This window comes from Aspergillus stella-maris, assembly GCF_047715825.1.
Source record: "Aspergillus stella-maris strain CBS 113639 unplaced genomic scaffold BDV14scaffold_98, whole genome shotgun sequence".
Lineage (NCBI taxonomy): Eukaryota > Fungi > Ascomycota > Eurotiomycetes > Eurotiales > Aspergillaceae > Aspergillus > Aspergillus stella-maris.
In genome coordinates this window covers 67,822-89,773 of record NW_027396892.1, presented here as the reverse complement: position 1 = coordinate 89,773, position 21,952 = coordinate 67,822, and the positions used below count along the sequence as shown (strand labels likewise).

General features: G+C 51.4%; 11 protein-coding genes across 11 annotated transcripts; 3 read left to right on the top strand and 8 right to left on the bottom strand.

The window, feature by feature from the left end:
• Positions 1–331: 331 nt before the first annotated feature.
• BDV14DRAFT_184374 (basic helix-loop-helix domain-containing protein) lies at positions 332–2,366 on the bottom strand. The gene is made up of 2 exons (XM_073770502.1): positions 1,344–2,366; positions 332–1,287 (listed from the first exon to the last, which is right to left on the bottom strand). The coding sequence occupies exons 1-2, from the start codon at positions 1,950–1,952 to the stop codon at positions 652–654; spliced, it is 1,245 nt and encodes a 414-aa protein (XP_073622587.1). The 5' UTR covers positions 1,953–2,366; the 3' UTR covers positions 332–651.
• BDV14DRAFT_160805 (uncharacterized protein) lies at positions 2,082–2,669 on the bottom strand. The gene has a single exon (XM_073766760.1). The coding sequence runs from the start codon at positions 2,571–2,573 to the stop codon at positions 2,211–2,213; it is 363 nt and encodes a 120-aa protein (XP_073622586.1). The 5' UTR covers positions 2,574–2,669; the 3' UTR covers positions 2,082–2,210.
• A 327-nt stretch (positions 2,670–2,996) lies between these two features.
• BDV14DRAFT_160803 (putative nucleoside hydrolase) lies at positions 2,997–4,936 on the bottom strand. The gene is made up of 6 exons (XM_073766759.1): positions 4,707–4,936; positions 4,533–4,636; positions 4,316–4,485; positions 4,232–4,266; positions 3,883–4,179; positions 2,997–3,826 (listed from the first exon to the last, which is right to left on the bottom strand). The coding sequence occupies exons 1-6, from the start codon at positions 4,740–4,742 to the stop codon at positions 3,203–3,205; spliced, it is 1,266 nt and encodes a 421-aa protein (XP_073622585.1). The 5' UTR covers positions 4,743–4,936; the 3' UTR covers positions 2,997–3,202.
• A 323-nt stretch (positions 4,937–5,259) lies between these two features.
• Positions 5,260–7,509, top strand: BDV14DRAFT_205527 (uncharacterized protein; the record flags this gene model as incomplete). The annotated part of the gene is made up of 2 exons (XM_073774749.1): positions 5,260–5,273; positions 6,315–7,509. 2 exons carry the CDS (start codon positions 5,260–5,262, stop codon positions 7,507–7,509), a joined length of 1,209 nt encoding a protein of 402 aa, XP_073622584.1.
• Positions 7,510–8,485: 976 nt separating this feature from the next.
• On the top strand, positions 8,486–10,542 carry BDV14DRAFT_184368 (protein ERV29). The gene is made up of 5 exons (XM_073770501.1): positions 8,486–8,922; positions 9,050–9,162; positions 9,298–9,791; positions 9,847–9,911; positions 9,970–10,542. Exons 1-5 carry the CDS (start codon positions 8,756–8,758, stop codon positions 10,040–10,042), a joined length of 912 nt encoding a protein of 303 aa, XP_073622583.1. The 5' UTR covers positions 8,486–8,755; the 3' UTR covers positions 10,043–10,542.
• A 125-nt stretch (positions 10,543–10,667) lies between these two features.
• BDV14DRAFT_184366 (uncharacterized protein) lies at positions 10,668–13,167 on the bottom strand. Its single transcript, XM_073770500.1, has one exon. The coding sequence runs from the start codon at positions 12,513–12,515 to the stop codon at positions 11,343–11,345; it is 1,173 nt and encodes a 390-aa protein (XP_073622582.1). The 5' UTR covers positions 12,516–13,167; the 3' UTR covers positions 10,668–11,342.
• A 300-nt stretch (positions 13,168–13,467) lies between these two features.
• On the bottom strand, positions 13,468–14,601 carry BDV14DRAFT_184365 (U6 snRNA-associated Sm-like protein LSm8). The gene is made up of 2 exons (XM_073770499.1): positions 14,270–14,601; positions 13,468–14,207 (listed from the first exon to the last, which is right to left on the bottom strand). Exons 1-2 carry the CDS (start codon positions 14,292–14,294, stop codon positions 13,936–13,938), a joined length of 297 nt encoding a protein of 98 aa, XP_073622581.1. The 5' UTR covers positions 14,295–14,601; the 3' UTR covers positions 13,468–13,935.
• Positions 14,602–14,771: 170 nt separating this feature from the next.
• BDV14DRAFT_160716 (putative proline-rich, actin-associated protein Vrp1) lies at positions 14,772–16,404 on the bottom strand. The gene is made up of 2 exons (XM_073766757.1): positions 16,116–16,404; positions 14,772–16,059 (listed from the first exon to the last, which is right to left on the bottom strand). Exons 1-2 carry the CDS (start codon positions 16,227–16,229, stop codon positions 14,845–14,847), a joined length of 1,329 nt encoding a protein of 442 aa, XP_073622580.1. The 5' UTR covers positions 16,230–16,404; the 3' UTR covers positions 14,772–14,844.
• Positions 16,070–18,038, top strand: BDV14DRAFT_160724 (uncharacterized protein). The gene has a single exon (XM_073766758.1). The coding sequence runs from the start codon at positions 16,580–16,582 to the stop codon at positions 17,834–17,836; it is 1,257 nt and encodes a 418-aa protein (XP_073622579.1). The 5' UTR covers positions 16,070–16,579; the 3' UTR covers positions 17,837–18,038.
• On the bottom strand, positions 17,991–19,078 carry BDV14DRAFT_160714 (60S ribosomal protein uL1). Its single transcript, XM_073766756.1, has 3 exons — positions 18,941–19,078; positions 18,489–18,860; positions 17,991–18,408 (listed from the first exon to the last, which is right to left on the bottom strand). The coding sequence occupies exons 1-3, from the start codon at positions 18,957–18,959 to the stop codon at positions 18,146–18,148; spliced, it is 654 nt and encodes a 217-aa protein (XP_073622578.1). The 5' UTR covers positions 18,960–19,078; the 3' UTR covers positions 17,991–18,145.
• Positions 19,026–21,659, bottom strand: BDV14DRAFT_184360 (uncharacterized protein). The gene is made up of 6 exons (XM_073770498.1): positions 21,540–21,659; positions 21,360–21,472; positions 21,069–21,304; positions 20,608–21,015; positions 20,460–20,550; positions 19,026–20,411 (listed from the first exon to the last, which is right to left on the bottom strand). Exons 1-6 carry the CDS (start codon positions 21,618–21,620, stop codon positions 19,388–19,390), a joined length of 1,953 nt encoding a protein of 650 aa, XP_073622577.1. The 5' UTR covers positions 21,621–21,659; the 3' UTR covers positions 19,026–19,387.
• Between the last annotated feature and the right edge of the window lie 293 nt (positions 21,660–21,952).

Below are 21,952 nucleotides of genomic sequence, written 5' to 3'. Positions count from 1 at the left end.
CAGATTTCTAAATTATACAATAGAAATCTATCTAAAAATAATGCAGGTAGGTAAAGTTTTGCTAAAATCAAAACACGCAACAGGGCACGCGCACAGACGCAATGGACCCCAGTTTTTGTATTCCTTCTCCCAAGATCGCCCTATGGTTTAGCTCTGACCCTGAGAAGCGAATATAAAGCACATCAGGCTGAGTGCGGGGTACATGCAGGGCAAAGCACACCGAGTTTCAAGTCTTTGTTACCGGGACCCGGGATATGCAAATGAGGTATTCCGGGATATGTAGCCCTAATAATAGAAGGGTGAAGATGCGTTATTTTATTATTAGTTGGGACAGAAGATGATAAAGTAATTATCCATAGACATATACTCATGTTCAGTAAGACACCAGGTCAGGTCAATTAAGATATATACCTGGGACCCGACCTCTCCGGGCCATCGTTATTCATAGTCTGTTCAACATCGCCAAATGAAGCAAACAATAGAGCTAAAACTGTACCAAATAGAAGAGACATGAGGAAGATAAAACTTAAGGCAAACAGCCACCAACCCAACGCCTCACTTTTGAGTTGCCCACAAGACAAAAGGAATCGGTAGACAACGTCTATCATTAACATCATGAACTTTGCAAAGCAGCAAAGCAAGCACGCAGGTCTAGGAAATCAACAGATCCATAACACTCATCCTCTTCCGCTGCGGTTCAGGATGCTTATGCCGCTCATCATCACGCGAGACGGAAGTGGCAGCAGAAGTGACAGCAGTTGAAGCCGAACCCTGACCCGAGCCCGAGCTCGAGCCCGCAGATCCGCCACGAGCAGAATCAATTGAGCCCCTCGGGTCGCGATTCAACATAAGTAATGCAGCAGAGGCTTCATGATCGACATCCGCAGAAGACGCATTCGAGAACCGCGGCTGGAGAGCCGGTGAAGTCGTCAAGGACTGCGGAAGTGCCCAGGAGCTACGCATCGAGCCACCCATACTCCGATCATTCGTGCGCACAGGTCCAAGCGCAGGACTAGGGAGGATAGTTGGTGGGATTTCAGACATTGCGGTTGAGGGGATACGGCTTCGGGGGGAGTACATGGGTGATGTACTTGGGATGCTCTCGGGGGGTACCTCGGGTGACACTGACGCGGAGTATGTGCTGCCCTGGGTGTCGGCGAGGAACTCGGGGGATGTGGGGGAGAGAGGTGCGGCGGGGAGGGAAGGAGGAGCAGCGAGTTTGTGCTCGCCCGGAGTTTTGAGGTCTGTGATGCATTTTTCAAGGTAGTTGACGTAGTCGATACTAGCCTGGATCATTCAAGTATTAGATAGGTGCAGTGAGATACGGCGCTTGGGATACGAACCTGTAGAATGGCAAGCTTATGCATTTCCTGTCCTCGACAAGCTGGGATCATATTCTTCAATGTTGAAAACTCCTCATTCATCTTTGACCTTCGTCGCCGTTCAATCAAGCTATGTGCGGTCTTCCTCGCAATCTTCCGTCCAGCAGCACTGGTTGCACTAGGTTGCTTCTTCTTAGAGCCTGCTGCAGACGCCGGTGCAGCACTATTGGCAGCACCTGCAGCCTTTGTGTTCCCCTTCGCAGGCGTTTTAGAAGAAGCAGCAGCAGCGGCAGGCTTGTCCGCTGTCTGAGTCTTCGGTTTCATCTGGATGATCTTGCGGGTGCGAGTTGGCGGTGGAGGGAGATCTAGATCCTCAAGCGGTCTTTTGAGACCGGCCTGCGGGGGAGGATTCACATTTCGAGTCGGGTCCATACGCGGCGAGGTCGGTGATGCAGGGAAGAAAGCCGAGTGTTCCGATTTGGAGTTCCTTCTGCTGGCGGCTTCCATCTTTGATGGGCTTAGGGCTGCTGGAGGGAGAGCAAAGACGTCTGTACCGTCGACAATGGTCTTATCTTTAATGATGAGCTCTCCGGACATGGAAGGCGTAGGTGGAAAGCGGGAACGTGACATGTTCCAGACCCAGGTACGGGCTGTGAAGGGTACGGAATTGGATTTGTATGCCTCCTTATGTGCTCGGTGTATGTACCAGGTGTACTGGAGCGAAGTGGGACAAGAATTGGCTGGTTCAGTTGAATGTCGTACGGTCACTGATAAGAAACAGCCCCCAATTCAGGGAAACAACAACGGACGAGGAAAGAAGGTAAAAGAAGAGAAGATTCCCTGGGCACGCGAGAGGCTCAGGCACGGGATAAGAAAGATAGACAGCACCTATCTATACTCCCAACAACGAAAACAACGTGGTGGCAAACTCGTGAGAAAACGGCGCGGCAGCCATGGTCGAGAGCTGATAATAAATGAAGATCGCAGACATTGGGGAACGAGAATTGGAGCGATCGACGCCGGAGGGAGGTCATAGATGAGGAAGCTGTTGCAAGTCAAGAGGTCAGTTGGTGTCGCGTGCTTGGGACTGCCCACGCGGTTGCTGTGTTGCTTCTGATTGGCTGAGACGAAGCACGAGACCGCCTGCCTTCCGCCAACTCGTCGATTGTTCTCGCTGCTCGTGCCCTGGTTCCTCTTTCTTACTTGTTCTTCGCACATCGTCCCTTGCTGGAACACTCTCTTGTCCTCCATTGCGGGGTGTTATCGCTCCTATGGGTGAATACGGAGCTGGGTGAGCATGCTGGCCCTCCGCTGTCACTGATTGGTATACCACTTGTCCTCCCTTCACATGGTTGCTTTCTATGGCCTATGTCGCATATACCCCTAGTATTAACTGCACAGAGCACGCAGTCTAAAACTTAATCTCCCATTGGATGGTGAGTCTTCAGCGTTGTGTTGCTGCTGAGGACTGATGTATGGGGGATCCGTGTCTTCGACCCGTCGTGTGAGTCTTTTCCTCCCTGGGCCACACCTCGACTCTTTTTAGGACTTGCTTTTTCCGGAGGATGACGACCACACTGTGCCGAAGTCTCTGATCCTGAATCATGTCAATTGATTGTCGCCGTCTCTGTGTGGTGTCTTATCGAGATCGATTACTTAACCGTCCTTGGCTGCTTGGCATGTCCTCAGGCCGCACTATTGAAGTTTGGGACCTCAAAATTTCGAAATGATCAACCATTCGCATTGTTCAAAAATAGTAAGACTTCTATATAAATCATCTCTGTAAGCCGATCATAACATCACTATATCCATGTTCAAGAAATATACCCGTTTCCTACCGTGCCAAACTAGGTCCAACTCGCATCATACCTTCGAAGACTTTACAAGAAAATCCGCTTGATAAGAACGTGTCCAAAGTTCCCTTCCACCGGAGACCTGTCCATCCTCGAGATTCGGTTTCCAGCTCTCGAGCTCAGCCACAGGCCGTGATCGCTTGAGCTCTCCACCTCACTCTCAACAGGGTGTCGGTCTCGGCGGTCAATGATGCACGCCCCTCTTGTCCATTGACCCGTCGTCTCGACACGGATATCCTCAGGCGAGTCCTTAGACAACTGCCACTTCTCATCTTCAGCAGTGAGAGCATACCAAACGCAGACAGGGTCGTGCAGACTCAGTTCCGCTGCGTCTCCAACTTGGTTCGCGTGGAGCCTCTCGACAGTGGCAAAGGTGTGCGCCATGAATGCTTTAGCCCATTCAGCAAGCGGCGAGCCAGCCTCTACCAGCGGGGTCGTCGCCTTGCGGAAATCGCCGCGGTTGATGCTGTGCCGCTCGGTGATGTCCAAGGGGAACAGGCGGATGGTAAGCTGCTTGCTGAGTTCGGCTGGGTAGGGCAGCAGGCTCTTGCAGACGGGCACGGTGCTCTTAGGAGTGGGAGAGGTAAGTGCGTAAACCCGGGCAGCGGCGAAGGCGTCAGCGTATGCATTGAACTCGGCAACCGGTGTGACCTGTATGTTGTTAATGGCGGCGAAAGACAAAGATGAAATAGGAAGGATATGCTTACATTTCCGGGTTCATGAATGGCACCCCCCATGACTACAACCTCCTTCGTTCGGAGGAACGCCTCTGGATCAGCGGCCGAGGCCAACGCCAGGTTGGTGAGCGGTCCGACGGCCACAATGGTCACAGTGTCTGGGTCATTCTCGCGAAGAACACGAAGAATCTCCTCATGCGCGGGACGCTTTGAGGGGATGAAAGACTGATGCGCCGGTGAGCCCGAAGGAACGGGTTCCAGTTGAACGGGTTCATGGGTCGGGTCAAAAAGATGCTCCCAGGCGTCTTGGGGCGTCAGATGGGGGTGCTATACAATATCAATAAGACTGTAAACATGTAAGAGCAATATCTACACTCACACTACCATGAATACCGCCCAGGCCATCAATACCGTCTTCAAAGGTTAGTTATTGGGCTTGAGTACGTGAGAGGTGAGAGCTTACGGAAGTAGTCCGCCAACATCTTCTGGTCGTCCAGAGGACCTTCAGCACCGAGAGCTACAAGCGGCGGGTGGGCGCGCAGTGTTTCAAAGCCCTCAGGTTTACCGTGCTCGCGACGCCATTGCATCTCCCGTTCAAGGATGTGGAACATCGAGACCACATTGCGCAGGCAGCTGCATCCAGTTAGAAGGGGCACTACAAGGAAGATGAATAGGCGCACCTCTTTACCTCGACATTACCAAATGTCAAGGAGACTAGAAGAACCTCGACCTCCTCAGCCGTTCCAGAAAAGGCCAGCAGCAGAGCCAAGATGTCGTCGATGCCCTGCGATATATATCAGCGCGTTGAACCAAGTGACTTGGGAAGACAGACTTTTCGGAATAGCCTAACGTACAGGATCGGTGTCAATGATAATCTTTTTGGGCGCCATTTTTACAATTTTTTTCCCCAGATAGTAGTGAGTGTGTTGAGATAGAAAGCGGGTGGAAAAGGTCGAGGGGAAGTGGGATGGAGGTCTTGGCGACGTTATCGTCAGTTCCACATCAGACCAGGGTCTGTTTACTCTACAACACGGTATCTCTATTATCGTCTAGTAAAGCAACTACAAAATAAGAATATAGGTAGTACCTGAGTACTAGACTGGTAGTATGTACGATGAACTACATACGGTGACACAGATATGCATGCAAAGCGCTTGGGCATGGGAACCTTTTCCAGGCGGGTTGGCAAAGCCTATCTCGACTCCTATCTCCTCGCGTGTTTATCGGGGAATGAGACCAATAAAGACGGATCGCTTATGAAGCAGAACAAATTCACCCGAACCCGCACAAGAATCAATAATAATGCCGATATGGAATGACACTTGACAGGGGTAAAAGGCGGCATTGGTTATGGAAGATCTCTTCCCCGCATTTCCTGTCATCTTAATGATCCCATCCACGTTCGATATGACAGGGGTTCAGTGGGTGGTATGTATTACAGCGTATATGGGTTGAGTGGCTGTAATGCATTCAACGAGAGGAGAATATTCTTTTGATCTGACATGTTGAGAGAGACCCGACTGAGAGAATATATTGAATAACGCAACTACAATAATTGTAAAGAAAAGAACAGATCATTGAAGAACAGGACTGTAGAAAGTAATCACCTTAATTATGCGGAGAGCCAACTGGAGTCGGAGATAGAGGTCCAAGAGCCCCGGCAATAAATTACTCGGTGCTGTATGGAGCCTGCCAGTGCGGCCTGTCGCTCGCCCAGATCGCACCGTGTCCTCTTCACTTCCTCCCCCCTCTCCTTTTTCCCTCGCCCACTCCTCGAGTCGAGTATATTAAGAAGAGGTCCGTCCGAGTCCTAGACCTCGATCTTCTATTTCTCCCATCTGTCTCTTGCTTGAGCTCCTCCACAATCCCCGACGATCCAACCCCGATTGTGCTAGCTCTCCCGATGCTGCTTCGGTGACGTGCCGGTTCCTTTGCCGCAACGTGTTGCCTAGATTCACCCAGTCGCACCTCGATCGCTTCTCTCCTGAGAATTGACATTCGCCTCAATTCCCCTGAGACAAGGATCCGGTCTCTCAAAGACACGCCTTTTGCGGTGTTCCCAGCCTGCTAGGAGAGCTGCAGCTGCATTGGCCTCTTGTCTGACCTCAGTGTGGCAATCTGGCCTTTCAGCGCGATTAACCGCCTTTACCCCTTTGTCCTCCAACCACTCCTGTCCCTGTAACACTCGGCAATCCGATGAGTAGGGAGTGAATCCAAAGCTCACACAATTTGCTTTCACCGCTCCTACCTCGATTTTTTATCTCGCACCTCCCGTCTGTTTTTTTACGCAACGTTGCTGCCGCACGCTGTGAACTGACGGCAAAAACTCCGCACGGGCTCAACATCTCCCTCGAGCTTGTTTCACGACTTTCTTATACTCAATTCGATTCAAATCAGACCTGGTATGTTTCGCGGACATTATAGTGCAACGCCGAGTCAGCAGCTGACAATTACCTCGCCAGTAGATCTACGACGATGAACCCGTACATTAGCTGGGCCGTTGTGCTCGTTGTGGGCAGTAGCCTAGGATGGTACTACCGCGAATCAAACAAGCCCAAGAGCATCGCGAAGCCCGTGGCTGAAAAGCAAGAACCGGCACCTGCTGCGAAGAAACAAAAGCGAAAGGCGAAGAAATCCCCGGAACCCACACCCGCCCCCGTCGTTGAGAAGCCTACCTTTGAGTTCAAGGCTCCCGCCGAGGACGATGTCGCCGATGAGGAGATTGACCAGAAGGAGATGGCCAAGCGCCTTGCCGCTTTGAAGAACGGTACCTCTTCCTCCCAGTTCGCTAGCGGCGAGAGCAAGAGTCAGAAGAAGAAGAAGAGCAAGGCTGCCGCTGCCGCTCCCGTCCCCCGTCAACTTGAACCCGAACGCTCTGCCTCCCGTGTTTCCACCCGCACTTCCTCGACTACCGGAGCTGATGCCGATGATGATCTCTCCTCCGCTGGCTCTCCCCAGGTCAACCCTACCGCTGCCGGCTACGTCTCCGACATGCTTGAGGCCCCTGCCCCTGGAGCGTCTGTTCTCCGCGTTACTGGCTCTGTTGACTCCAGCTCCCAGAAGAAGAAGGCCAAGGCTCAGAACTTCAAGGAGGTCGAGACCAAGAAGCAGCGCCAGCAGCGATTGAAGAACGAAGCTCGGAAGGAGGAAGTCAGGGCAGCTGAGGAGCAGCGCCGCAAGTTGCTCGAGAAGCAGCTCCACACTGCCCGCGAGTCTGAGCGTCGTGAGGCTACCAAGTCGGCCGCGGCCGCTCCTCAGACCAACGCTTGGCAGAAGAAGGAGGCTCAGCCCACGAACGGCGTTGCCCAGCCTCAGCAAGCCCCCAAGGTTGACCTCCTCGACACTTTCGAGCCCGCTACCACCAAGGCGCCTGCTCCCACTCAGCAGTGGAACCAGGGACTTCCCTCCGAGGAAGAGCAAATGCGTATCCTCGGCGCCAACGGCGACGATGCCTGGACCACCGTCGGCACCAAGAAACCCAAGAAGAAGGGTGGCAAGACCGACGAGAGCGAGGCTAGCGCATCTGAGAGCCAGCCTGCCCCCGTTGTTGCTCCTACTCCTGTCGAGCCCAAGATCAAGGTGACCCCGACCTACCTGCCCGATGTTCTTCGCTCCGACAAGAAGGGGCACCCTCTTGACTCTGACTGGGCCGCCTAAACAAGCCCCATGATCATGAGACGAACTATCCCCCCCACTTCGGGGTGCAACTCCCAAAATATTGGAGTATTCTCACCAGGGACTGTACTTATTACTTTTGGTTCCGGCGTTTGGGTGCATATTATACCAAAAGCCACCGCACATTTGGCGGTATGGTTTGCTTCAGCGACAGCTTCAGCGAGCGAGGAAGTACTCGGAAATTGACAAGCCACGAAAAAGCTCAAAGAAAAAAACACAGGAAGACAAACGCCAGAAGGCACGAAAAAAGACCCTGAAACTACTAGAACCATGTACCTCTCTACCATCTTTTGCCCGACCATCCCTCTTCCTCTTCATTGCACAAATGCTTCTTCTCAGATCCAAATTGGTGTGATCCTTTCTGGTCTCAGCCTGTATCCACCGAAAAAGGGAGGCTATTTTTTCAGATTCTGTATTCTTAGTTTTGTACTGTTAGTTCAGGCTTTGCCTTGAAGCTTGGGGAGTGTATGATCTTGAACTATGAATAGGCCATTTGTTTTCCTTCAGCTCTTCGACACTCCATATTCTATAAGTTCACCGGCATCCAATATTGATTACTATTTTTGAGATCGGAACGAAGATCATAGCGTACCTTACTTGGAGTGGGGTCTATTGGCAAACCTGCTGCAGGGCTGTGTCTCAGACTCGAACTACTGTTTTCTGTGCCGATTGCAAGAGATCAAGGTAGACACTGACTGTAGACATGGGGGTGTTGCTTACAGATTGTCAATTCATTGATGAACATATACATGAATACATACAATGAATGTAGAATATGCCAGTGTATACAGTATACACACAGACCAACCTGAAGAACTGGGATCGCCAATGGCGTCACTGGGGATTCCACGCCAGGAAGCCACGGCCCAATCAGGACTAGCCTCGCGTTCCGGGCATCGTGGCCTGAAAGTGAAAGTCACGGGCCTCGGCGGCGGAGACTCAAGAGACAACTATTCAACATCTCTCGCTTTCTATTGACTCCCTCAATTAAATACTTCGCCCTTTTCTCCTTTCTTCCCTACTTCACTTCTCCCTTTGACTTCTGGCTCGCTTTGCTGGGGTACTGTTGCTTTTGCACGTCAATTGCACATCATCATCTTGATCTCCCTTCCCTAGGTTGTTTGTTGGACCCTGTGCGGCTCGCTCCCACTTGCCTCCCCTCTTCCCTCGAGATCGGACCTCCATCTACAACATCTTTACCCCGACATACACCTAGAAATTCACAGCCATGGCGCAAATTCGTGGCACTGCAGGCTACAACCTTGGCCATCAAAATCCATTCGGCGGTCCCGGCAGCGCCGACGCAACGAACGATCCGAGCCCCTTGGATGCGATCCGTGAACAAACAAGCAAGATTGAGGACTGGCTGGACACTGTTTCTGACCCGATCAAGCCGTAAGTGATCGCCCTGAGATACACATTCCTTTGTTTATATGCCTTGCCCGTGGGAATGTTTTGTTGCCATCACAGGGTTGCATGGGACCATTTGGAGCTTTGCTGACAACGTGTCTTTTCCCTGCAGGTACTTGCCCGCCGTCGGCCGTTTCTTGATTGTCGTCACTTTCCTCGAAGATAGCCTGCGAATTATTACACAATGGAACGACCAGCTCCTTTACCTCCGTGACTACCGAAAGAGTGAGTTTTTAACGCCCTCTACTTGCCCCTCGTCCTCGAGTCTCGACCGAGTAGGAGCTCCTTTATGGCTCTTCCCCCGGCGCGATTTGCAATCATTGAAGAAATCAATCGCGAACTAACATTCGTTCTTTGCAGTCCCATGGGGTATCACGCATTCCTTCCTCATCGTCAACGTTATCGCCATGACTCTCTGTTCCTTCCTCGTTATCGGCCGCAAGCATGCGGAAATCGCTGTCGCCGGCCTGCTCGCTGTTGTTGTTGTTCAGGGCCTCGGATACGGACTTATTTTCGACCTCAACTTCTTCCTTCGCAACTTGAGTGTTGTCGGTGGCCTGCTCATGGTTCTCTCCGACTCTTGGGTTCGCAAGAAGTTCGTTCCCGCCGGATTGCCCCAGCTTGACGAAAAGGACCGCAAGATGTACGTCCAGTTCGCTGGTCGCGTCCTGCTCATCTTCCTCTTTGTCGGCTTCGTCTTCTCTGGCCAGTGGAGCTTGTGGAGAATCGTCGTCAGTCTGTTCGGATTCGTCGCCTGTGTCATGGTTATCGTTGGTTTCAAGGCCAAGTTCAGCGCAATTCTCCTTGTGCTGCTGCTCAGTGTCTTTAACATTCTTGTCAACAACTTCTGGACTGTAAGTTCCGCCTCTTGAGGTACTTCATTTTCGGATTGGAAGCTGACTGAACTAGCTGCACCCCCACCACCCTCACAAGGATTTCGCCAAGTACGACTTCTTCCAGATTCTCTCTATTGTGTAAGTTCTCAACTATTTTCCATCGCTGTTTTTGGAGCGGATGCTAATAGTCCTACAGCGGAGGACTCCTGCTTTTGGTGAACATGGGCCCCGGCCAATTGAGCATGGACGAGAAGAAGAAGGTTTACTAAACCTTACGCACCTGAACTCGCCCAAAGGGAAGGGCAAGACATGCACACATTGCACTTGGAAGGGGTTACTCTGAGAATCTGAGACCGAAACGACAGTAAAAGCACGGATACATCGCGTCAGCCGCGCCATGCAACTACCTACCTACTTTCTATACGAAAACAGCAAAACAGAAACAGAAACAAAATCAATGTCATTTTTGGAAATTTGTTGTTGTTTTACCTATAAAAGCAGAACCTAAGAGAGGGCCATTATCTCATGATTTCGAATGAAGTTTTCTTCATCTTATTCTATATTTCCGTCTACACTTTTCTATTTCTGTCATTGAATGGGCCATGCGATGGAACTCACAAACGAAGAAACTGCGGTGAATATCATGTGGACTACAGATACGGATTCGGATCCATATACTCCGTAGGAGGGGTACTATATCAATTGAAACAGTATAGTATAGTATAGTATAGTACGGAATGTCGCATGAATCACTTTCTGAGTTTACCCGAGATTCAACCTCTCCATTATCATTATCACCACTGAAGCATGTAGTTCTGCGTAGAGTAGGGCTCGAATCACCTACCACTCACTGAAGGAAGGTGCATCTTTTCTACGCACTTCTAAAGAATTACTCCCCAGAGTCAAGGACTTGACGATTTATAGGTATTAAGCTTTTATTCAGTCAGGTAAGTATGTATGAGGATACTTGCTTGCTTGCTAAGTACAACCAACAATGTACTTGGAATGAATAACAGAAGCAAATTGCCAACGGGACAAGACAAAACAAAACAGAGACGCTAGACATGCATATTAAACAAACACAGAGTGAAGCAACGCGGAGCGAGTCTTGAGTAAGAAATCGGCAGCAGTATGTATGTACTGTTGTAGTATGTACTCAATGACAAGGGAGTTAAAGCAGATACAAGAGAAGGAGTGAGAGAGTGAGTGGGTATGCATATGCAATGACAATAAGGAATGAACGGATAGTTAGGGTAGTGTTGGGTACTCTGCACAAAGAAAGGCTCAGCAGGAAAAATTTGCGACAAGGAGAAAGTAGAATGAAATCTGGACAATGTATTATGCCTGCTTTTTTCTTCCGTTCGGTTCATACTGGTCCTGCCGTATATTCTATTTTCGAACGTTGCAGCGCGCCGCGTTTGTATACGGGATGGGTTTGTAGGATAAGGTGAGTTCGCAAGCTCGCTGCCAGGATGCGATTGTGTCTGGTATCCAATACAAAGACCAAGAATAACTCGCGATACACCTCGATATGGCGGTGGTGAGAGGTTGACACTGTCAGGCACATCCTCAAATGTCCATACTCCATCGATACGGCCGTACTCGTTCGACTTCGTCGATACCAATATCATGGGCGTCTTGGAGTTCAAAGTGAAGCACATGAACATTCTTCTTGTTATCCTTCTGGTATGAAGTCAAAGCCCTTGATATCGCAGGACGAGTGGCGTCGAGGTGGTTGTTCGCATCTTTGGATCTAGGTCGAGATACAGGAGTATCGGGAGAGTGGAGTGAATCTCTGGGCGATTCGGCATCCGAGTCGTCAGCGGATAGAGTTGAGCAAGAGTCAGACGGTGAGTACATTGGCGACGATATGACAAAGCGTGATTCATCTCGTCCATAGGCATAGAAGCTGTGCGATGGTAGGTTGTGACGCGTGGCTGGCTGTGGCGTCTCAGGAGAGGAATCAGGAGACTGAAGGGTAAGTTCTGTGGCGAGAGGAGGTAGTGCGTGAGTGCTACGCCGCGAAGCCGACTTATCGCTATCCATTCGCATATTGCTGTAATTGACTGGCGAAACTACCGCGCGACTGCGGTCTTTTCCAGACATGACTCTGGCGCTAGGTGGAGGTTGAAGCATCCATCGCGTTTCAGCTCGACTCTTCGGACCACTGACAATAGGCGGATGGAGATCATTGACCGGAGGCACACGAGGAATAGTGTACTTGCTCCGCTCCCTCCCATCCGGCTTCCCACGGCCAGAAAGCCCAACCGACGAGCCCTTAACCTCAACTTCCTCACCCCACAACGGTTCATCCGGACGCTGATACCTCTGAAGTTTGCGATTGATGCGATCACCCAAATGCCTCGAACCCAGCTTGCTCAGTTTCTGATTTGGCGGATGCGAAACCATATAATCATAATCTTCCTCCGAGCCATTCGAATAATCCCCAGTACCAAAACTATCAACTCGTTGATGCGTAGCGGTTCGATGACCTCCTCTTCTCTTCGGCGGGCCCGGTCCTAGTGAAAGTTCCTCTGCCCATCCCGGATTGGTACTGAATGGCGTTGGTTGTTCGAAGAGCCGCGGCTGGTCGGTAACGATGGCATCGCTCAGCTGTTTCTCCCTTTGCGAACGAGCACGGACAGCTTCCCTCCTGCGCTTCTGTCGGCCCGAGTGTTCAGCACATGGAGTGCAAGTGACATAGTAGAAGACGGCGGACTGGGCGCCTCGGAAGAGCCACATCTTGTGCGACTTACTCCCCTTGGAGCCTCAGCGTGATTGAATCGGAACGGTGACCGCAAGATCTAATAGTCGGATGGCGCAAAGTAGTATGGCTGACCTAACAGAGTCGAAATGTAATCCGCAGTCAGAGAGGTCGAGAACCACATGAAGGGCAAGCTGTAACAAGGCGGTTGCAACGCAGAGGAGAGACTGTCTGTCCGAGGGGAATCAATAATAGATTATGAGGAGGTAAATAGCGAGCAATTATTATCGGAGATCGACCAGCGACCTTGCAGCGGCTCGGAATTAAGTGTGATGGTGAGGGCCGAATTGAAGGAGAGTGATGAGGAAGGGGCAGGCGCAAATAAGCGATGCAGTATGAAGAGGAAGGAGTGGAAGGCTGCAGCAGAGCAGAAGAAGGAAAGGAAGACGCAGGCGAGCGTCGTGGGGGTTGGGGAGGAGGAGGAGAGGGAAGGAGTCGAAGTGTTGTTGAAGGTTGAATGGCGCTCAGGGGAACCTTGGGTAACTTTGGTTAGTCTACAGCGTTTCCACTGCCCACTCTAACGTCCGCTGCGGGGCCGCCCCTAGCACAACTGTCACCGCGTTGATCTTAGAGCTTGGACTCGATTTGTGGTCAATTGCGTTGAGTTTGAGAATTATACAAGAGTCAAAGAAGATACTCTTAGAGGAGGAGAGTGACTTTGGAGCGTGCACTGCCAACTCATCGTGCTAAGGGCTCAAGCCTTGGCCACATGAAACCGTCGTCACCTCAGGAAGCCCAAGCCCCCCAGGTCCCGCTTTGCTCCGGCAGATTGACTCGCATGCGCGCGTAGTTTGATTGAGATTGATTCAGATGCAATCTTTGACGCGGGATAAACAGCTGATTACCTTACACTACCAGCAATGCCTTCATAAGCTCATATTAACTTAATGCTAGCACATTAAACATAAATTTCATTATTTATATGCCCCACCCGCTCCCGCGGAGGAGAACTCTAGAGACAAAGTCATTGTCGCGGCCGTTGATATATCCCTTACAGACATCGTAATGCCTCAATGCATGCAGAGTTGCTGACGTCCGAATATATCCATCCAATACACAATGTCGCGGTCATCATCCGTGCCCGATTATGCAGTCACGCCTTGTATACCCGCTGACCAAGACTCGGTCGTCGATTTCAGATGGCGCTCAAACACGGGAAGAAAGCCAAACGACAAACAATCATCTGTGCATCTCCATCCCCTCAAGATAAAGCACAAGCCAGCGCGCCATCCCACGGAATGAGGTGCATATATGTAGTCCAAGGCATGAGACGGAGAAGGCTCGATTGCTCGCCAACAATCGCTTGGCTGCCGCTGCATAGACAGACGGACCGGAAACTCTTTCCTTTCCTCGCAGAGTAAGCCGTTGTTTTATCCATGAAGAAGTAGGCGTCCATCATCACGCATTCTTCGTCCCGCGCACCACCTCCCCCTTTACCTTCGCCCAGTCGATATCCCTGTCAATCGCCTCGTCTACCTCACCACAAACAACCACGTTATCGCCTCGAATTAGGTAGAGACCGTGTTCAATCTGGGAGGAGGGCTCGGGGTCGTCGGGTGTGCGGATGATTCGCTCTATCGTGTCGACGAGGACGAGGTTTGTGAGTTGATCTGTCGAGAGGAGCGTTCCAAGGAGGGTCCGTCCGTCGACTGTGAGAATAAGGACTTTTTCTGAGCGAAGGAGACATGTCAGCACTGATAGGCAAGGTAGGTATCGGTGCCACGTTACTCACTATTGATGTAGGCGTTGATCGACATGGTGGTGGTTGAGAGAAGAGGAAAGGAGGAAAGTAAAGTAACGTCAGATATAACACTGGCTACACTAGTAGGCAAAGGCACTTCGGTGTCTCAGGACTTGGCCTCGGTTTTCGAACGCTTCGCTCGTTTGCAGTAGGTTCGGGGATAGCTCTGTCGAATGTTTGCGAATGTCTTTAACGCGTCTCTGCAATGGCGATGGAGTTCGGTTTTTGTGGCCGTGAGTCAGATTCGACAAGATAAAATCGTTGATATACGTAGCACCGTATGCTTTATTCGTGCGCTGTCGTTTTCTGAAGGAATATGCAAGAGGGCCGTTGTTGCTTGAGCTCTCCGCAGCTCACAATCGAAAAGCTACATTGAGTCACGTGACCTCCAAGTTGCCGTGCAGAGTTCAGCTACACTGCTGCAGGCTCTACTTACAAAGCAATATTCTACACCTCATTTACGATAACAGCTACGTTTACATGAAGAACGGTTGGCTTGGTCTCCGGGCCTGCTCTCGGAGAAAGCTATTATATTCGAGTTACAATATCAATTGCGAACAGCTGACCTAACCACCTAATGCGGTGAGGTCCAAGGGCACACTGCTTCCCCTTCCAGCCCGATAGCGTTTCATTCCTCCGACAAAAGGCCTTGGTTTTGGTAGTAGGCCTTCGTTTTGGAATTTGAATCGAGAGTCATCAATACGGCCGCCTCCATGTGCGCCAAGACTAGTAGCGCTTGATCCCGGTGAGGGGCCACCGTTGGATAGAGTGTAAGCGCTAGCGGCTAGACTTGAACGGTCTGGTATATAGCTGGACTGAGTTTCGTAGGAGTGTGGACGCGATGGCGGTTCGCTTGGAGGGACGGATGGAGGAGCTGAAGGAGGGGGCGGGGGAGGGGCTGCTGGTGCGGATGCTGCCGGCGGAGGAGGTGGAGGAGTTGACGGGGTTTGGCTGCCGTGACCGAGTGCATTGCGAGCAGCTTGGATTGCTAACGATGCCCCGCCTGTACCACTCGGTGGAGGTGGCGGGGGTGCTGGAGCGGCTGTTGGAGGAGGTGGAGGAGGTCGAGGGGCGGACGCGGCGGGGGGCGGAGGAGGAGGAGCTGCCGGACTAGCAGAGGGCGGGGGAGGAGGTGGTGGAGCAGGAGCCGAGGGCTTGCGTAAAGATACTGGTGGTTTTGATGAGCCTGGCAATGGCGGAGGTGCCCGCGGGGGCGGAGCGTCAGGAGCCGACTTGGTCGAGTAGTTTGAAATGGTTGAGGATGGTCTCGAGGCCGGCCGTGGAGGCGGCTTTCTTAGATTCGCAACCAACGGATTGACAGGCGGCGCAGGCGGAGCGCCTCCAGAGGGCGGAGGTGGTGGAGGAGCCGCGGGAAGTCTTGGGGCTGATGCGACAGGCGGCTTTGGCGGTCGTGATGTTTCCGAATCTGACAGGTATGGTGACGCTTCCTTGTTGGCTCCAGTATCAACACCCCCGCGACTGCGAAGCTTGGGCATTCCACCAGCAAAGAGACCCCCGAGTTGAGGTGCAGCCGGCGCAGCAGCACTGTCGCTTGTAGGACCTGCATCACTACTACTGCGTAGTCGGTTCGCGGCTTGTCCAGGAGGTACTGGCGGAGCAAGTCCAGCCGGAGGCTTTGCCATTCCAGGAACAGGAGGTGCGGATGCCATTGGGGGTCCAGACGATTTGACACCTCCACCGCCTAGCTGCGGCGCTGATCTGTCATTGGTAGTGGCCTTCTTCAACCTGGTGCCCTTTGAGATATCTGAAAGTAAGGCGCCCTGGTGAGGTGTTAGCGACCTGACCCGCACAAGATGGACATGTCGCGGAGGCTTACTCTGTCTTTTCCACCACCTGGTGGCCTGGCCGGTAGGTTCCCGGCCGGAGGTGGAGGCGGAGGGATACCCCCGCCGGGGGGCGGCGGCGGTGGAGGGGGAGGAGGAGGAGGCATTATGTGGTCACAGTAGAGATAGAGTCGGGTATGTTGGGGTGTTGAAGCCTAAAGACGTCACACGACGACGGGTATCATGAAAGGCTTGTGAGTGTGGGACTCAGACTTCTTCGTGGAGGGGTATAAATGCGAGTCTGTCCCAGACCTGCCAGATAAGCTAGGAGTTATAAAGGAGAGTAACAGGCAGTCGGATAAGGAGATGACGATGGAGGCCTGGATAGAGCGAGCGGGTGGCGGTGCCCTGCAGGCGGCAGTATTGTTCCGCCTTGTTGCTGCTCAGGGTGTTGCGCCCAATCCTTCTCCACTTGAGCGCTGCTTCGCGATTTTGAATTTCAGGCGGCATCATTGCAATGAGGGGTATTACATTGAGTGGCCAGAGGGCTTTGAAGCCTGAATCGATCATATGTCAATTGTGCCAATTGTCTGCGTCACCAGCTGCCCGCTATCGTCATCAGCCCACCCGGTCGTATGCGTCGACGACAAAGGCCACCCGCAGGCCCCAGATTAGACAATGCCTGTCGAAGAGCGCCCTGAGGACGCCCACAACGCATCAATTGGCTTTCCGAAGATATGCATCAACTGAGGCCGAACCAGCAGCTTTACCGGACCTTAGCGGAATCCTGAGAGAAATCCAAACTGAGTCCGCAAATCTTCGAAGTTCGCAAACCGTCCCTTCCAACGAAGCACTCGTACAACTTCTCCAGAAGTGCCTTACAGTCGCGAAAATCATTGTCCAGCCGAACCACTCCGCTACAAAAGAAGACAATGAAATCTCCTCCCTGCTGAACCTGGAAGAGAGAAAAACCAAGAAGACGAAAGCAAGTCTCAATGCGCAACTCCAACACCCGACAGCAGACAAACTGTGCAGCCTCGTCCACGAGCTTCTTACAGAAGAGAAAATCTTTATTTCACCAGAAGCTCTAGACTTTTATGTCAAGATTCACACCCTCCTCAAGCGCCCGGCGCACTTCCCCGAGATGTTCCACCTTTACGCCAACAAACCCATCCCCGAACAAAATAGCTCGCCCATCAAATACCTTGACCCTAACCCGAAGAACATCAACAGCGCCATTCCCGCAGAGCTAGCCAATATGGCTCTCGACGTCGCCATTGAGCAACGCAATCTCGGCCTCGTCCTCGCGATTATCGACAACACCTTCTGCACACCTGCCTTCCACCGCGCCAAGTTCTTCAAGAAAGCCGCAGTCCCTCTCGGCGCTCTCGCGATGACGCCGTTGGGATGCTACGTCGCTGCCTCATGGGCCGCTAGCTGGCAGAACACAATGGAGCCGAGCACAGCCACCGCAATCGCATTTGCTGCTACACTTGCTTATGTCGGCGGTACGTCTTCCGTTGGCATGTTGGCTATTGTTACGGCCAACGATCACATGGAGCGCGTCGTGTGGATGCCTGGTGTTCCCTTGAGAGAGCGTTGGGTTCGCGAAGAGGAGCGGGCGGCTCTGGATAGGGTCGCGCTTGCGTGGGGATTCAAGGATATCTATATGCGGGGCGAGGAAGAGGGTGAAGAGTGGGAGAGCCTGAGAGAGTTTATCATGATGAGGGGTATGATTTTGGATAAGACGGATCTGATGCAAGGCATGCAATAGTTTCTGTCATATGTACCTATACCTGTACCATATATCCCATATACTCTAAGCAATATAGCCCCCATAAGCACGCAAATCAAACCAAACACTACTACAAGCAATTAAGCTCTACAACAAAAACCAAATATAAGACCAGAAAACTCGCAAGTCACATTCAGCTACCTAAAGCATGCATATATAACCCCACAAGCCCTGCATCCATCTCTTATATTCATTTTTTGCTTTGCTTTTTTCCCTTGAATCAGTCCTCTTCTCCAGCTAAGAAGAAAAGAACCTCACCAAGCCAGTCCACTTGCACTTAAGAAGCGCTTAGTAGACACGGCGAGGAGGAGACATGGTAGCCTTGATGACAAGGGAGCCAACGTTCTGCCAGCCCTTCTTGAGGAGGGAGACGAGGTAGTTGATGGCAAGCATGATGTTGGCGACGAGCTCGTCCTCGGACATGCCGACGTTGCCGACGGCAACACCGAGACAGAGAACCTTCTTGAGCTGGAACTTGATGGTAGACTTGACGTCGTTGACCTTGGCGGCCATGTCCTCGTTGTGGGAGACGGGGGTGGGGAATTTACCGGCTGCACAAACAATCAATCAGCATACAGTTTTTCGTTTCTCGCCTTCGACGAAAGTTTGGATGTGGAGGAAGAAAACATACCCTTGGAAAGACCAGGACCCAAGAGACGAGGAATCTGCTTGATGAGGGTGTCGGAAGCCAAGAAAGCATCGTACTTGCGAGCAAGCTTCTTGATGAGCTTCTTGTTCTTGTTGAGCTTCTTCAGGTCGTCGGCGGACATGGCGTCGATGCCGTGGTGCTTGGCACGGTCGAGATCGTGCTGGTCACCGAGAACGCAGAGGCTCATGCCGGGGCGAGGGACGGTGGGGAGCTTGATGGTGCCCGAGAAACGCTTGTCACGCTGGGGGTCGTAGTTCTTCAGACCGATCTGGAGCTCGACGGTCTCGAGGAAGTTACGCTTCTTCTCATTTTGAGAGTAGTTGAGCAGCTGCTCGACGTTTTGGCGCACTCCGGCTGTAGACAGAAATTTCTGTTAGTTGAGTGTTACGGAGAGTAGGCGATAAATGATGTTGATGAACGTCAAGAGAGCATACCGACTGTGATCTTGGACATCTTGCTGACAGTCTTCCAAAAGAACCTTTTTCAAAATTCCTTGGTGTGGCTCTGCGCTGAACGTTGATGGAGGGAAGAAAAGAATCGAAGGCGGGATGGCTGGATGGACGAAAATCCGGTCTCCGCAGTTGTGGGTGCGGTCTGCGCTAGCCGTGCCAGGTATAGCGCTGCCCTAATCGAGCCTAATGACTAATCCTTATGCCTGAGGCAGATTGTTTTCTCCGGCGACTCGGTGTCGAGAACGAATAGTCAAAGAGGTCAATGACTTTCATCCTCACTTTACTATAAGGCTTATGCTGCAGATGTCACAGTCAAGCTTGGAGATTCTATCCGGACTCGAGCTCATGTATTGCCTGAACATCGATTCCATCAGTGTGGCGAACGCCAAAGACCAAAGCACAAAGAAACCATGTGCAAGTTTCTATGGACTAGGACTGAATAGACAGCTCAGCCGGAAAATCGAACTCAAGGTTCCCCCAGTCCCAAATGTGGCTCAACTCGCCTAGATCCATCTCATACAAATCCGCCAACGCATTGCCATTGTTAAAAGGATCCGACGGCAAGCAATCGAAGGTTGTAGGTAGAGTAAGCTCATCTTCAGCCAACTTGTCCAACAGCACTGGCTCTGAAAAACCAGGCAAAGGGTATTGGGACTCCGGCAGATCTGTCAAAGCTGAAGATTCTTTGCCTGAACTTTGGGTGGGTGTGAGACTCACGGACGGTGTCTCTAGGACGCCCAGTGGAAGGCAGGAACTCAGCTTCTTCAAAGCCGTGTAACAGATCATCCCTGTCTTGGCTCTCTCTGATAGATGACTTAATTTAGTGATAGTTTGTTGAATAACTTTGAGGATCCGGTCACGCTGCGGAAGGGTGCCGCTTCTGTCATGCATTATAGCGGAGCAGAGCAGAGCGGAAGTGTCAAACATAAGGAATGGACCAAAATGGAACTTCGCATTGATCGGAAGAATGTGTTTGAGAAAGTTGTCGCAAGCTGTGAGCAACCTAAGTGCGGTCTCGACCGCGGCTTCTCGGAGAGCCTTCTCTATACCGGTGCTATTGGGGGCTGTCTGCTTGGTGAGACATTGCTTGAGCGGCATGAGAATGACCATATATCCAATGACGTGGAGCTGGAGACGCTGTAACTTGGTGAAAGGATGCGTAGAGTCCCATTGGGTGTTTGGATTTGTGAGGGAATATGCTGGAGTAAAAGACGTGAACCAGTTTTGTGTTTCTTGCTGTATCGTCATTGCCTCTGTTGAGGATAGAACACCGCTTGCTACCGACGGTATTTTAGATATTAAGAGGCCAAGATGACATTGCAAGACCATATGGGCGATAGGAGAGGGTGTTTCCGGCTCGGATTCAGGAGACTCTAAACGTAAGTCGGGTGTCTCGAAGGCACAACAGCTGCTGTTGATTATGAATGGGCGGGATAATAGTAGAGACATTTGCCTTAGTTTGTCAGTTCTCTGGGTTGCGGTACTATGAATAAAGACATACCAATCCCAGGCATAGAGTATAGACCAGAGTCGTCTTCTCATCTCTCGGTCAAAGTCGGAGAATTTCGAGCCTGATGAGCTCTTATGCATTCCTTCAATGAATCACGTTAGTACCTTTTGACCAAGGTGTGGACTCAATAGTAACCCACCTTGCTCTTGTGCCTCATGGATGGCGACGCCCAGAGCATGCCACGACTCCACGAATAATGCCTCTGTCTTGAACCACTGGGCTGTGAGGAACAATTGTTGGACTTGCACAAGACCACCCTTGCCCGGTCTTATGGTGTCACTTAATTGCTTTGCGGTACGATGATAAAGGAGAGACAACTGATCGATGTCGCTTCTCAACTCCATCTGGAGTGTTTGACGTATATCTTCGTCAAGATACGGCGCAGAGCAAGCACAGACGCGGAGTAGCAGGCATGTAAATTCTGGAGTCAGCGGCAAGCCGCTCTCTTTTGCTGACCACCAAGCGACATAGTCCTGTCTAAAAGCTGGAGGATAGAGAGAATAGTATTGGTAGTTTGTGTGACCTAGGAAATGCCCTATGAGAATGTCTAGTGGGATGTTATCAGCGGCATATTCGACGGAACCTCAGCGATATTCCTACCCGTGTAATGCTTTGGCGGGATCGTTTGCAAGGCGTTATACATCTCGATAGAAAGACTAGTCTGATTTAATTCAGGCGTTGAATTTGAAGGCTCTACCCCACTTGCGCCGTCATTTGATGTATCTGAGATATCCGGCAGATACCCAAGAGAGCGTAGATCGTCCTTGTGCGTAGTAACATTCCTGAAATCTACCGGATGTTCCGGGCTCAACGAAATAGTTTGATCATTCGGTGCTCTGTATACGGGTCAATCAGAGAGCACCCCGTGAGATAGACAGAATCAATACGAACCTCGCGGAGTTGGCTGCCGACTTCGCTGCCTTCACAGCCCTTTTTGAGGAGAATTTACACAAATGGGCGATCTTCCTCCCTTGGCAATGATTGCATGGCCACGTTCGACTGCACTGCTCATACGGCGTTAGATCGAGCCTTCGACCATAGATAGGTAGTGCTCCGCCCGCTCATACTCGCCTTCTGCTTTCGCCGCTGGCACTCTGTACATGCAGTCGTCGAGCGACGAGGTGCTTTGGGGAACTTATCCTGCGCAGCCATCGTTGAGCAACCTGAGATATTTGCACTGCAGAATGTCAGATGGTTGACTCCTTCAGGATCTTGCAACGTCATCGTGCGCTTTGCCTAATCCTTCGTGGTTGCTTGCACGTGACCGTAGATGCACTATGTATGGTGGTGTTAGGCTCACCATTTCTGACAATTTCATGTTGACCCTTCAGATGTCGGCTCAGAGGACTCGACGTTGCTACCTAGAGGCTATCCCATTGCTCAGAAATTGGGCAACATTAACAGGAACGATGATCTTCAAATCGGAGCCGACAGAAATATGTGAGAATGGGAGGAGCTTTCCAAGAGAACAACGCTCCGGAACG